General features: G+C 39.7%; 2 protein-coding genes across 2 annotated transcripts; both read right to left on the bottom strand.

Annotated features, from left to right (window-relative positions):
* Positions 1-336: 336 nt before the first annotated feature.
* On the bottom strand, positions 337-10,242 carry laptm4a (lysosomal protein transmembrane 4 alpha). Its single transcript, XM_082506277.1, has 7 exons — positions 10,009-10,242; positions 5,814-5,934; positions 4,297-4,373; positions 3,164-3,286; positions 2,166-2,261; positions 1,928-2,026; positions 337-1,260 (listed from the first exon to the last, which is right to left on the bottom strand). Exons 1-7 carry the CDS (start codon positions 10,135-10,137, stop codon positions 1,186-1,188), a joined length of 720 nt encoding a protein of 239 aa, XP_082362403.1. The 5' UTR covers positions 10,138-10,242; the 3' UTR covers positions 337-1,185.
* A 1,195-nt stretch (positions 10,243-11,437) lies between these two features.
* Positions 11,438-15,615, bottom strand: LOC309689405 (uncharacterized protein). The gene is made up of 5 exons (XM_082505798.1): positions 15,429-15,615; positions 12,968-13,052; positions 12,796-12,875; positions 12,582-12,696; positions 11,438-12,503 (listed from the first exon to the last, which is right to left on the bottom strand). Exons 1-5 carry the CDS (start codon positions 15,492-15,494, stop codon positions 12,334-12,336), a joined length of 516 nt encoding a protein of 171 aa, XP_082361924.1. The 5' UTR covers positions 15,495-15,615; the 3' UTR covers positions 11,438-12,333.
* Between the last annotated feature and the right edge of the window lie 416 nt (positions 15,616-16,031).

Genomic DNA, 16,031 nt, shown 5'->3' with positions numbered 1-16,031 from the left:
GGAGCTATAGACAATAACACATTAGCTTAAAAAATTCTGAAGAATTACTGTTTAAGACCACTTTCAAAAATTAAAAGAAAGTCTGGCTACTTGGAAACAAAATAAACAAATAAGGGCTGGGTTGAGGACGTCCCTAAACACTGTATTACTACCTGCTGACACTAGATGGCGTATGAGTATTATCAATCACCAGCATATGAGTCTATGAGACCATGTGGTTGTTTTTTTTGTCCTTAACGCTATTTCAAGACTTGTAGTGAGAGCTCCTTTTTAATATCTCTCGATTTTCCTTCAGTTTATTTATGATGAGAAAAAAAGACGAGAACTAAGATGTAATAGTTTTGAAAGGTTTATTGAAGTCAAATGTATTTCTACTAGGATAAATCATATGACCAATATAGGAACGAGGGTAAGGTTTGCCGATAAGCATGCAACAACTAATTTTCACAAGACTAGCCGTTTTCTACAGGTACCAGGTAAAAGTTAAAAAGAAAAAGCAGAGAAAATGATCCACCATCAGTGCCCTCTGCCCCCACACGTTTATCTTAGCTGGAACACAGTTTACTACCTTAGCCAACACATAGGGGCAGCAGAGAGTGGTGATGATGTCTAAGGTGGGGGTAAAACTTAATTACAGTGAAGCTAAATAAATAACAGACAAAAAATGCTACAGACTCCATTCAAGACTGAGATAGAATCATTTACTTCTTAATGATTGAGGGGAAAACTGTAACACAATGCAACAATAAGTGCTATAGTAAGTGGATTGTCAGTTTGTTTTTCTTTTAAACTTCATATATCAATCTATTAATGGGATGTGCTGGATTGATAAGAGCATTTCAAGCAGTTTAACTTTCACATATATCCCTTTTACTAAGACAACAAAAAAAAATGTTGGCAGAAGATGGGGTGGGACAGGGATACACTTGTGCCTCTTTTTAAACACATTCATTCATTCATTTTCAGTCATGCTCTCATTTGCCACCTTTCTCCTCTCATCTCCAGAACGCTCTATAGACACTATAGAAATACAGCGGCTGAGGGCAGGTGGGAGGGTTGAACTAAACATCTTCAGGGGTCTTACACTTACACAACAGGTCAGAGGGGTCGGGGATCAGGTGAGGGCAAGAAGGAATGCATATGATGGCTGTGTGTGCGTGTGTGTTTTGGCAACAGGGCTGGTGTTTAGGCTGGCATGTAAGGAGGAGGCGGCTCCTTCTCTGGCATCTTCATGGCCATCTCGTAAGTAGGCAAGATGTACTAAAGAAGAGAGAGAAACATTTAAAGAGTAGTGAGGGCTCATTGTACAGGGAGGGGGGAAAAAGACAACATGAAACCAAAAACCCAACCAAGCATGTCTCTGAAAAAAGGAATTGAGAGTCATGTTCTGTGACTCTCAGTTCCTTTGTTGAATTCAACATCAATAAATGAAATTAAGCTGCGATGACATCAGAACTCTGGCCCATCTGCAGTATTCAGCACATTCTGAGCAGAGCAGCATCAGTGAAGTTAAAATTAGTTTGAAATTATTCTGAAACTCGATTAAAAATAAAGGAAAATGCACAAAGTGAATCGGAGCTTTTTAAATGTGAATGCTGGCAACTTCTGTTTGTCTACAGACACATTTTCAGTCTAATAACTGAGAAGATAACCGGCAAACTAAATCATTTATATTGTCGATTTTAGCCTGAGTTATGAATTAATTTTACCATAGTAGAAGCATGTTTTAGTGCAACCTAAATAATAACTACCGGTAATATTAAATGTTTCTTTAAAGATGGCGTAAAGAATATCTGGAGTGAGACTATCCTCTCAGCAGGTCAGCTTTCAGTGTGGAGACACCGTGTCGCCTGCTGCCTCAACTACAGCATCACGGTGCCAGTGCCTCAATACTTTCTGTTCATAGATGCTGAGGTGGCTTGCATACCTGGGGAGGGGTTTCAAAGGCAGGGTACACAGCGATTTCTGGCATGTTCCTGTTGTTAATATACTTGTAGCAGTTCCACACACAGTTGATCAAATAAGCCTGGAAAGCAGAGGGAAAAATATTTGTATCGTTACAGTCGACAGCTTCCTGTCTCCTCCTCCTAAATGAACACATATGCCAAAACCAAACAAACATCCTAATATAACTGTGACTGACTGTGAATAATTGATAGATTCACCTTGAGGATGATGAGGAAGGCAAAGAAGACCAGCACAACGAGCAGCAGGCAGCTGGAGTTCATATAGAGGAGGTTATCCTTGTATGGGAAATCCGGCTGAGGAGGAAAAGGAGACAAAATGTTGATTCTTACTCACTTTACTGTCAGCATTTCCACACTCGAAATGTAAAAAGACTACTATCGTTTTCTTTTTTTTCTTCTGGAAGCACCCTTACTGAAAGAATAACAATGAGCTCATCTGTTTTCTTACATTTTTTTTCCCTCTAGGAAATAATCTCTGTACGTGTAGAGATAAATCGTATGGTAAAATCAGAATTCTCTCTCTTATTATCGTTAGAAGCATGAAAAGCTTAGGTTGTGGATACGGCGACTGTTGACTGTTGCTTCATTGGTCATGGCTGCATCTGAAAGGACTCCCTATAAATACTGACTGTTTAGTAATTGAGTGTTTGATGTATAAATGTGCACATTTACTCAGTTTTATTTATATAGCACCAAATCACAAAAACAGATGCCTCAAGGCACTTTATATGGTAAGGTAAAGACGCTACAATAATGGAGAGAAAATCGAACAACGCTCTTTGAAGAGGCACTTGGCGACAGTGGGGAGGAAAACTCCCTCCCCTCATGGAGCGACAGCCATCTGCCGCGACCGGTTGGGGGTGATGGGAGGAAGACAGGTTAAAAGACAGACTGTGGAAGAGAGCCAGTTACATTTATACGCTGTAGTGTCCATGAGACTTCCAGTGTGACACAAAAGTACACTACCTCCTTAACAACCTTTGCATTTATGCAACAGCACTTATGGAAAATGTTGACTAATAAGTGTCCGAAATCTCAGTTTCCAACTGGGCATGGTGTGAATCACTAAATCTTTAGAGAGAGCAAAGAGGGCGATACTGGATGAGGGCCAAGTGAGAAGTTGTAAAGATACTGTCATGGAAAGGGTGTAGTCAGATTGAGATATTGTGAAAAATAACATCGGACTTTGAACTGACCAGCTGGTCCAGGTAGTCTCTGATCCTGGGTAGGTACGTGAGAGAACTGATGGCCACCAGGCAGCTCAGAGCAAAGTCAAACAGCTGGTAGCAGAAAAATGGGATGAGCCAGCCCTCACGGTGCTAAAAACAAAAAAACAAAAAAAGAAAGAAAGAAAGAAAGAAAGAAAGAAAGATGATTAAAAGAATGAATCACTTGGGCAGATCTTTTATAATTTTGGAAGAACTATAGTGCAGATTCAAACCTTATCTCTAAACACTTGTCTTAGTTAAGATAAACCCTAAACATATTAATGTTATTTAGATCTACAAATCTTACAGCTGTGGGTGCACTACTCATTTCTTAAGAAGTCTTCTTCCAAGTTCTAAACGTAACGATTCTGAGATTTTCCACTGCTCAGATTGAAATATCAGATGTGCTTTGAGGTAAACAAACAGCTAACAATAAGCACCCATGGATATAAACAGGCATTATCATAAATATATACAGAGAAGGTTTAAATCAGCAAAACAGTCCTTTCTGATACATTTTCTTTCTACCAAAGCACAGTGTACTCAGGTTCTGACGAAAATCTTCTTCACTGCTAACATTAAGTAGGAATTTGGATTTGGTACACTATAATTAAATACTTATTACAATGGGGAGGGTGGAATCTAAAAGGGGTACCTGGTATACTACAGTGGAAAAGGGTATCTGCCACATTTGTCTCTGGGTTTCTACCTGCACAGTAACCAGCATGCACAGTATACCCAGCCTGCAGATGGGTGTCATACTTTTTACTGTGCAGTCATCCATACTAGCAGCTAAATACAGGTCCACGTCAAAACGCTATCAAACCTGTCAGTCTTGATGCCATCAGGCAAGCCTGTGAGGTAAAGACGACAGGCAATAAGATCACAGTATTGTGTGCTTCAGCCCCATGACATCAGGGTTATTTGGCATGTTTTTCTCCTTTGGTTACCTCTTATCCTGCTTCTTTTTCTTTCACACTTTTAAACACGACATTTGGGATTACATTTTTGCATTAAAAAACAAAAAACAAAAAAAACAAACCACGACAACACTTTAAATATATTACACGCTGTCAAAGAGATTTAAAAAGAAAAAAAATTTATTTACAGTGCACACTTACAGTAATAGCTCCGTACACCATCATGGCACTGATAGTGAGCATCAAGAGAGAGATGGCAAATCCAACACAGGCATTTTCTGTATGAGAAAAAGACAGAAGGAATACACTGAATGAATACAGTTAAAGATTTTACTACATTTTACTACAGCACTGGCTTTATTGTTAAACATTTTGCCTGTGGTCTTTGAGGCAGCTGCATTCAGGGTTAAGTGAACAGTCTCCAGGGATTCTCTCTTTCCAGCTCACTCCATTTTAAAGGCCAGCTCTGGGGAGCATTAAGCCTCTCGCTTTCAGTCAGTAAAGACGTAATGAAACTCAGTCTGGGATAATTAAAAGGTCTGCCTTTCATATCCTCCTCTCTCTCCTCATCACTTACTCAGTCTCTCTCATACTGAACTGTTCTGCCTGTTGCACTGGAGATGCCTGTGAGTGAGCAACTACAGAAATGCGGTCCAGACAAAATCTTCCGTTATTCAGTAGCTCAGGCAGAACAACATGTTCACTGATGCATGAACCTGACAGGGGACTGCCGCTCAAGAAAAATAAATTTGATAGGGGCAAACGCACACACCGCAATAATATATTATAATATATTTTTTAAAGCAGGAAGACGAACAGCTAAAATTTCATCAACTCATAATTCTGATATTATTAACACAGGATTTCCTATTTATACCAGCATATCTAAAAGGAGTATTTAAAGAAATGACCTTAACCTCAAACCCACAGAGCCACTTTCACCCCTTCTTTCTATCAGCTGCACAACGTTTTAAAATGACTTCAACTGCTGAATGAGTGGAGGCTGATGAAGCTGCCCTAATGGCCACGACTTTTAACAACTTAACCCATCTGAATATTAAGATTGCCTTTGCAAGCAGTGGACATCCTCCAATGTCCTGTGTGCTGGCACAAGCCTGTTATGGGAAGGTCACCACATGGCCGATGTGGCCCCTCCTCTCTCGCTGAGTCACTGTTTTATTAAAATGAAGAGGCCTTCACCAAGCCAACCAACAAAACAACTGCCAGCTAAACAGAACACGCACTCAGTCCTGCCAGCCCTGCCCCGTCGCGCACACACAAATATCTAAACAAACATAAATCCTCAAGGAATCACAAAGGAAGTAGCACCAGTGGCACCACACCCCAAACTACATTTTAAGATGACACGTAAACAACTTAACAGTGTTCTGCTGTCCTTGTAAATTTTGTTTTGCAGTGAGTGTGGAGCTGATCTCCCAGTGGAAAATGAATCACACGATCAACCACAGAATAACAGCGACTCATGAGTTAGTGAAAAGCACTGAAAAGAAAAGGCATGGCTCCACTATTTATTCCAATGGAGTGAACTAATGTTTCACTCATTCTACCTCAGAGCACAAGCCCTTACTGTCATAGGACACAGTACAATTCAAAGACCAACCTTTGAAAGTTAATACTGGTGTATGATCCACTAACCAGAATACAATCCAGTTTTTTTTGTTATGAAATTAGTTTTATGACAATTTGTTTTTACTTACCAGACATCCGGTCAGAAGCAAAATAGTGGTCAATGACCTCATACTGCAGGTCGATAGTGGGGACGTTCTCTGGGTGGGTCACAGCGACAGTGAGCAGGATGCCCATCAACAGGTTCACTACCTGAGTGGAGGAAAGAGAAGGTTAAAATGGGCTTTAAAATACATAGATATGTATTCCTTCACCAAAAGTAGATGAACATACAATTACCAGGACACATTTTAGATTCCAGAAACATGCCAACACTGAAGCTGAAAGGCACAGCAACAAGTATATTGTTGAAAAAGATCAACTGAAACCACTGGTTACGTAAAAGGGAGAGAAGTAAACTTGTATGATCAGATAAAGATCACAACAAGATTGCAAAACCTCCTTCTTTGCCTTATCTGGGTATTCGTCTTTTTCCATGATTCAAGAAGGCACAACAATATCTTTCAGAAACTGTTCTGTTTTTGTTTTCTTTGAATGCTTTCAAAATTAGGAGTCTAGCACATACTGTTTAAGCCCAAAGATATTAAGTGAAGTAGATGAACATACAATGTGGGGCGATCGTGGCTCAAGAGTTGTAATCGGAAGGTTGCCGGTTCGAGCCCCGGCTTGGACAGTCTCGGTCGTTGTGTCCTTGGGCAAGACACTTCACCCGTTGCCTACTGGTGGTGGTCAGAGGGCCCGGTGGCGCCAGTGTCCGGCAGCCTCGCCTCTGTCAGTGCGCCCCAGGGTGGCTGTGGCTACAATGTAGCTGCCATCACCTGTGTGTGAATGGGTGGATGACTGGATGTGTAAAACGCTTTGGGGTCTTTTGGGACTAGTAAAGCGCTATATAAATACAGGCCATTTTAACCCAATCTGGAAGCCCCCTTACACCTGTGCCCTTCAACTTATGCTCCAATTACTCACTGACATAAATAAAACCTACACTGGGTCTCTGTTATGTAGCCTTCAAATTCTCCTTTGATATCATCTGCTTGAAAAATCATTTTTATGCCAAATGTGGATGCCCGAATTAATCACTGCTACACACCATTATCGACTTCCCACAAATGAGCCACGGGACCAGTTCTGACCCGGTGCCTTTGAAAAACCAGCCCACATACTGACAGGTTAAACCAAACACCATTTTAAAAATGTTTTTGGTGACTCATTTGTGGACAGTGAAACAGGAAAACACTCTCCTTATCTTAAAGTGATCAAAGTCACTTTCAACTAGTTTGACTTTATCATGGACCTCCATGGACTCCACCTGCTATTTGACAACTGGGAGCCCCAGCTGGATAAGCACTTGAGAAAACTGTAGCTTGAAAGTAAACAAAACATCCCCAAACATTTTAAAGTAGCACAATTTAAGCAGAAACAGTTCAAAATTGTTAAAAAAGAAACACTACAAAAAACTAAGTACACCTTTCAATAATTAAAATCTGTAATGTATGACACTAGCTTACCAATTAGTACTACCAGCTATCTTTACTTGCAGCTAATGTTTCTTTACTGAATGTGACCACATATGTATTGGTAAGACTAAGTGACTCCGACACATCTGAGACACAATATTTAAATTTTCTAGATCAAAATTACTGACAAAGAGGTGAATATTTAGTTTAAATCATTCTATCATTGCTGACACCAGCATGCATGCAATTTAGGATCCGTTAACCTAACGTGCATGACTGTAGGAGGAAGTCTGTACACCTGGAGAAAATCCAAACGAGCAAAAGGACAACTTGCAGACTAAACACAGAAAAGCCCCAGCTGGCCAGCAGATTCAGAACAGGAACTTTCTGGCTGAAGCAACACTGTTAACTGCTGCACCACTATGCTGCATCAACTATAATAAAGTCCCCAGCTAGTAGGTACGTCTTCATGTCGCCTCTCTCAGTAACTCTACTTCCGCTTTTTACATTAATGGTAACAACAAACAAGCCTGAGACGCCGAAACCACATTAAAGACCATGTTAGTACATACTCTGTATAGAAAATTACAGAGCCTGCTGTTGTGTAGCGCTGTCTGAATGCACAGTGAGTAGAGCTGTGCCATATTATAACAGCCATGATCATTTTTACCACGTGTTATAAAAGTGTCATATCACAATAGCACTGCTACAGCAACATCATGTGTTAAAGTTCCCCAGTGTGCAACAAGGATACAAGCTTGAACATGAAAGCAAGAGCCACGGGTCCAATGATAATTTATTACTTAAAAAGGAAGCTACTTCAACATCCTCCAACAAAGTGCAGTACTTGCAGTACTAAAATATGCTAGAAAAATGGTCCCGCTAAAGGTGGAAACAACACACTTGTTTCAAAAGAAAAAAAGAAAATAAATAAAAAATACACAGTCGAGTACAACCAGGCTACAAGGCAGGATATATGTCTTGATGCAAGCTTAATCATCCAGGTAAGGATGAATAATATCCACTCACTTGGATGAGTGACTAAACAGTTCACCTACTAAAATCCAAATGAACAGAATCAAATTTCTGGAAAGGAGGAGATACTAACAGCTGATGAAGTTCAATGTAAATATAAACAAATGACTCCACCAAGCAGCACTGCAACTTGTTAGATGCACTACACATTACAGGAAGAGCAAACAGTGGCTGGAAATTACTCGTGTGGTTACCTTGTAGTAGGGCTTCAACAGCTGGTTAAAAAGCTCACAAGATACAACATCTCAGGTAGATTTTTTTTGCTGACAATATTGTACAGCTCCTGTAGTATTACAGGGTTAAACTACTTTATCTAAACTAAAGTGTTAAGCAGACATTTTCTATTTTTACTTGAAATATCCCAAGAGAAAACTACCTAAGCTACTTTTGTGCTGACATTTGATTTATGCTGTCACTAGATATATTACAACTGTTGAACTATAATCCTGCTGTTTGCGTCTTGTTTTATTTGATTCACACCTAAAATTAGGAACTGGGTCATCAACTTACAAATGCAGCCGCCTGCAAATATAAAAAACACACTGTTTAGTATTTTTTTCTATATTGTCAGAAATATAATTATTGCAAATTTTCTTGAAATGCTGCGACGTAATATTGAGGCTATATCACCCACCCGAAATAGTGAGCAATACCAAACATATAAATATACGGCTTGAGCTGGGCTAAAAAAACAAAAACAAAAAAACAATAACAAAACAACAAAGGAAAGAGTGGAGGGCTTAACTTTATAAACTCCATCGAAGTATTTATGGATATTAATTTGAGAAAATAAGCTTGGTATAATGTGTGTAACTGCTAGTATTTATTTATCTACCAGACATTGATCTGATACGTTGTAACGGTGGGATTTAATAATGTAAAAATGACACCCCGGTCGATTACGACTGTTATTCATTTATCCGACTGCAGTAGAGAGCATTATGGACACGACCGAGTGATTTGGGAGTCGCAGTTCACGTGATTAAACCAGGCAAATTTTGTGCAGCTGCAGAGGGATAAAAAAAAAGCAAAACGGGATTTACATAAGCAACCAAAGCATGCAACATCTGCTACGTGGTGTGGGCAAAGGAAAAGGGGATTAATTCAGTGAGCGATTTAACTCTAACCAGCCAGCAGAGCTGCAGCAACAAGATGCGCAAAAAACAGTTGGCTAACCTTAGCTACGTGGGCATGCCCAATTACTTTACTTTTGACTACTTTAATACAACTGCCATCACCACATATGTGAGACACAATAATTAGTTATTGTGTTAAATGCGCGTTTTTGCTTTTTTGGGTTGCTATTATGGCCACTATTTGATAAACGCCATGTTAGCAAGTTAGCGAAATGTCAGCTACGCAAGTCAAATTTCATGTATTTTAATACGCATAATAACCAACCAGCTGCTGATGACTTCGAAAAAATGATGAACCACTACGTCTTCTCTGTTTTAATTTACTAAGCGATTTTTTTTTTTCAAACTTGTGCGAGTTTGAGACTAACAGAAAGCAAAATCCGACATGACAGCGGTAGCGGGTTATTGCTAACCCTAGCTTTCTGTTAACATTAACTCGACGAATAAAGAGTCCAGAGTAACAGCTACTTCATATTTTAGTCCCTAAAAACTACTGCAACAAATTCTCAGAGCCATTTGCACCTTGTATTAACATCCTTCGTTGCATAACTTCCTACTTTGGGGAACTTAACGGAACTGGTAAAGTGCTAGCTAACGTTAGCTTACTGACCCCTATCATTGCGAACCACAGTACGTACCATGTACCATGTTCCCAGGATGATCGTCCCCGTTCGGACGTGGCAACATCCGCAACACCTAGTGGTGTACAGTCTGTCTCGACTGGGTTTAAAATGATGCATGTCCTCTACAAGCGTAGGGAGAAACATCTGAAGAGCTGATTGCGGAGGAGAAATTCTTCTCAGTATCAACAGTCAACGAGCGAATGAAGAGGAACGCCCACCACTTCCCTGACGGCCTGCGCGCAGCGCGCATGAAAACAAACCCTCTGACGGGCAGGAAAAGGCAGAGACACCAGGGTTTGATTGACAGAGGATTCAACCATTGGCCGCAAAGAAATAATAAAAAAAAAGGCCTAAATAGATTTACTTTACTGAATATTCCGCAACGCAAAAATGTTCATAAATTGTTATTTGTATTTCATCTTCACACACCTCACTTTTTCCCCTTGCATCCTCCTCTGCCATACCAACCCCTGCATATCCTCGTTCACTACATCCATAAACCTCCTACCCGCCAGCTCTATCTTCAAGATCCAATAACTTTCCTCTGTACATTTCCAACCCATCTCAGTCTTACCTCTCTAACTTTGTCTCCAAACTCCTCGACCTGAGCTGTCCCTCAGATGCGCATATTTCCGATCCTGCCCATCCTCGTCACTCACAGTGAAATTCTCAGCATGTTCAACTCTGCCACCTCCAGCTCTACCTCACGTGTTTTTTGTCAGTCCTACCACTGTCTCAAAACCATACATGATAGCGGGTTTCACTAACATCTTGTAAACCTTACCTTTTAGACTTGCTGCTATCCCTAACGCACATCTTCATCCGCTCCATTCTGCCTGCGTTCTTTTCTTCACTTTGGAAGGTTGACCACAGGTTTTTAAACTCATCTACCTTCATCTTCCCCCTCCAAAGACATATTCTGACTTTCCTCTACTGTCATTCTTCTTTTCTCCTGAGCAAATCCCCACCTTCCCACGCTCTCTTTTACCTGGTCTATGTCATCTGAAAACATCATAGTCCACAGTCCATCTCCATTGTAAATTAAATCACTACTACTGCACACCACACTACTGTCATTGTCGCTCTTATATCTCCGATGATAATAATAATAACAACAAAAAAATAATAATAATGCCATGCTGCAAATAATCAAGCTCACTAACACAAAATATCTTACAGATGATATTTACCCATTAGGGTATTACAATTTAAAGCCTTTCAGTTCATATTGAGCCTACAGGATGCAGTGTATAAAACCACCTTCTACTTAAACAAGGCTCTGCAGTTCTGATCATCTTTGAGTAGTAACACATGCCATGCAATAAAATGCACAAACTCTCAGTCATATGCACGTATAAGCAAACTGTGTGGTTCAAAGAAACCACCTCTGCACAGAAAACATTAAAAAAAAAATCAGATTTTAATTGTTACAAAGTTATTTTATTATTGATTATTACATGCAAAAATAGACATACATATACGCAACATAAAACATGTTGCATTACAGCAGCTATAGCGGTGTTATGCACTCTTAAATGAGCTGCCCCTTCAATTCATATCTATCACATGGGTCACATAGCTTAAAGTAATGGTGAATGACAGAGATTTTCCTGCCTATCAATGGTCACCACATTACAGAAATTTTGATTATCACTCTCTGGCAACTTAACAATGATTCTCATTTATTCACCCGTCCCTGTAAAACATGACAGAGTAGCCAAGTTTCTACAAAAAATGTTAATTTGCCTGTTTTTTTGTGTTTTATTATTGCATTATGATTTGTCAGAATGTCTGGTGGACAGGCCTGCTTCACTCCATTTTCTTTAGAAGTGCAGTAGATATTTTTTTTTGCCCATTTAAAGGCAAATATAAATGCTACAATAAGCTACCTCTTCAAAACAATTAAACAGAAACTTTCATATAATGATAACTAATTACATATTAAACGGTGCATCTTTGCTTTACCTTCATTCAACCAAACACACTGAAGGCAATTAAAATTACACATCGTAACAAAATCCCACATCACCCAAAACTCAGAGGATACGACCCCAGTGCTACAGCTACTCAGTGTACGACGAAGGAATCACAATTATTTTTAAAAGACGGACACCTGGAAGATCATCGACTACAAAAATCTTTCATGTTTTATCTTAAATATAAATACATTCAACAACAATAGACATATTTCACTTTAAGTGCATAAGAAATATGAACCCCACCTTCCTTCCAGAGACCACGAGTAAAGTATGCATTTACAGTAGATTTTGAGGTACATAAATTGCCAAGTAGCATCAACTTTTCAAACAACAGCTTTACAGTTATCAGATGCAGGTGTGGTTAAACAAGGAATACTTTTTCCCTGTTTGGTTTCTGATAATTATGATCTAAAGCCTTCTCTGGGCCCAGACTGTATCGGTCCTCCTCCTCTTTCTTCTGCCATTTGTAGATTAATATTCCTGCCACAGTTGCTGCGAGAGCCAATCCCGTTACTCCCCCTGCAATAACACCTGTAAACATAAACCTAGGTGAGCTATATTAGAAAGTCGCAGCTTATAGCTTTCTCATTGTGCCATATTGCAAAGTACCTGCAAGGAATTCACTATTCTCAAAGTAGCTCCTGCTGTTTGCTATAGCAACATATCCAGAGTCATCGTCTGCTGCTGACCTGTGCGTGTTGCCAAACGTCTTGTCTGAAAAGCCCTAAAGCAAAAGACAAGACAGTTACACACGATCACTTCCTGTTACACCACCAACATCAACAGGTGAAGAAATCATGGGACTGATTGAAGTAAGTCATACATGGAAAGTAATCTTGGTCTCGTCTCTGGTTTCTGCCAGAATTCTGCCGTCTTTGCTGTTGTGCTGATCTTCAGTTACACCTGGCAAGAGTGCAGTTAGAGAGGATGAAACATACAGTGGTCATGTACATTATGTAAAATGGGTCATTAACATTTTATAGATGAAGAATTACCCTCCTCTGACCCATCTCCAGAACCGGAACCAGAACCATCCAGGTCATAGCCTGATCCCTCCAATTCCTCTGGAGGGACAGAAAGCTAATCATGGGGGGAAAAAAAACACAAGAGGGTATTTAAACATGCTGACTGCTTCCTGTTATATTGTTAGATATGAAAACATACAAGAGGTGAAGGAAGCTAACGAAGGTACTTTCCTTAAGAAGCCAATAAACACATGAATCATGTCCAGGATACAAAGTCCCACAACAAAATAAATAACCTGAAACACACACACTGTGGCTGACAAGCCCATAATGGCACAAGTGATTAGATTGTTACTGGCATGTAGTGTCAAGTAGATGACTTTAAGCGGGAATACAACTCCACCCATTTGGAAAGTAATTAAACTTAACAAAATACAACTTCAGGGAGTAATAATAAATACAGGTGACATCTTTAGCTAGAACAATCAGATGGGAATCAGATGGGAATGTCTAGTCCTCATAATCAGTGAATTCAGAACCCAAAGTACAATAAAACATATACAATCTGTTGTTTATGTGTAATGAACAGATACAGGCCTCATAAGGAAGCCATTCTACAGCTGCAAGAAAGAGTTTGTGTACTCTTTGACCGGTATTCTGCATTATCACAAATAAAATGTGCTCTGTTACAGTTACAGGCAAACACAGTCATACTAAGCCAATAAACAGAGGCTCCACTGAGTCATAGCACAGCCTCCAAAAGCTACTTGAATTCATGTGTTCCAGTTTTAGAGATGAGATATGGAACGTGGGTTGTAAACATGACCCACCATACAGAGTCTGTACTGGGAAAGTTTGCTTTTCTCAAGAAAATTGGTTGAACCATGAACAACATTCACTGAATAAACCATTTTCAATGACTTGAGTATGACAGACAGTATTATTATGGATGGAATCAGAACCCTTGATGCTCTCCCAGATTGTGGATGCCCTCCAAGAAGGCGGTAAACAGAACCCGAGGTTATGAGAAAAATACTTGTTGAAGCCTCTACACCAGGGGTGCCCAATCCCGGTCCTCGAGAGCTACCGTCCTGCAGCTTTTAGATGCATCCTTGTTCCCACACACCTGAATCAAATGAATGGCTTGTTATCAGGCCTTTGCCAAACATGATGGCATGCTGAAGAGATCAAACCATTTGATTCAGCTGTGTTGGAGTAGGGATGCATCTAAAAGCTGCAGGATAGTAGCTCTCGAGGACCGGGATTGGGCACCCCTGCTCTACACCACCATTATGACAATGCTCATGAAGAAATGACACTAAAGTTTAACATTTTGGCAAAAAGTGAGGGGGGGGGGGACTCCACAACAACATAACATCTTTTCTGGCTGTGGCTCAGGAAGTGGAGCTGTTTACTAATCAGAAGGTTAATGGTTTGATCCCTGTCTGCATGTTCGGGCAAGATACTGAACCCTAAAGTGCTCCGACGCTTGCATACACCTAAACATAGAAGGAAGTGCTTTGAGTGCTCAACCGGAGTAGGAAGGCACTGTATAAGAACCAGTCTTACAATCCTGCTATAGGTGCTCAGGGCCTGGAGGGCTTTCAGTCACTGAGATCATAATTAATTTTAAGACCGCATCAAAATATTTTTTCAGTCATGTGTCACAGCAGGTGTATATGCCCTGAGGTAAGGAGAGGCTGGATGTTGAAACCAGACATAATGAACACAAGTAAATCAACAACAGAATGGTTGAACGAGAAGAAAACTAATGCTATGGAGGCCAAATCAGAGTCGTGACGCTAACCCAACTTAAGCTTATAGCCTTAGTAATAACAGGCCTCATACATCATGTACGTTTCAGGGAGGATTAAAGGCTCCAATCGAAACCCTGAAGAAGACACAAGTTTGCCTTTTAACGAGGCTTACATGAAAAGATCAAACCATATCTCATAAAGAAATTTCGACTGATTCAAAAACGGTTTCTTGTATAAATAATTAATATTTTCGGATTCTTAGGTTTGAACAATTTATTGAAACCTGCTTTCCAGATACAATAATCTGATTTTACGGCCTTTACATTACACCATGCATCGTTATAAACAAGCGAGAAGCCTCCTAATACTTTTGATTATTTCTATGTTATTTTTTATAGTTAAGAATTTCAGCTTTGATTAATAGAATTAGACTACTTCATCACTGCTACCGATAACAATATGGTGGATAATAGGTGTGTGTTATTGTTTTTTGCAGTCACGTGACTCTACAAAAGCCAGAAACTGGTCTTTAATTGGTATTATCTTCAGTTGACTTTTCCTAAAAATAAAAACAAACCACAAGACACTCTTAGCTGAAAATGTACACATTAACATCTCTTGCTCGAAAGTCTAATGCAGCCCGGTTAACTTCAGGAAGTGAGAAAGGTGAGCGCGAGATCTTTAGCGTCACGTATGGCTTTTTAAAAGTGTTGAACAAGATAAAAATGACTTACCGACGTCCACACCGGATGTATTAATCCCAGAGAGAGAAATAAAGAAGCTGCCAAAGATAGCCGCATGCTTTAGCTGAGCTGGTGTCCGCTTTGCTCTTCTCCGGAGCTGCCTGCGAAGGTGTTTTTATTGAACTTCCAGCTTCTCCCGGTGTCACTGTGTCCAAATCCCGCCCACCAATAAAACACACGTTAACTGTAGCTGATAACAGGTGGCAGGGCTCATACGCTGGAGTCTGTACATAAGACAGACCCCTGGGTAAGAGCAAATAAATGAATAAAAAGTTAATTAATAAATTAACCTACCGTAGGAGGAAATAAAAGCAAAACTGTAATTTGTTTATTCGTGCTGTAGTTTGACCCTTAAAACTATCTTTTTATCTATCATATCGCGTGAGGATCCTGTTGGCTTTGTATAAAAAAAAATCTATTTAACCAAAACTAAACTTAAAACTAAAACTAGATGTAAAAAACGAAAAAACAAAAAACATTTTAGTTAACTAAAATGGTAGTAATAAGAAATCTGAAAAAAATTAACTAAAATGATTTTTTGAACTCGAAAAACGAACTAAAATGAAATAAAAATGTAAGGGAAACATCGCTACT

This window comes from Aulonocara stuartgranti, assembly GCF_965226115.1.
Source record: "Aulonocara stuartgranti genome assembly, chromosome: 15".
In the NCBI taxonomy this organism is placed as follows: domain Eukaryota; kingdom Metazoa; phylum Chordata; class Actinopteri; order Cichliformes; family Cichlidae; genus Aulonocara; species Aulonocara stuartgranti.
Note: the sequence above shows the minus strand (reverse complement) of the source record. Positions and strands in the feature narration are given on the sequence as shown.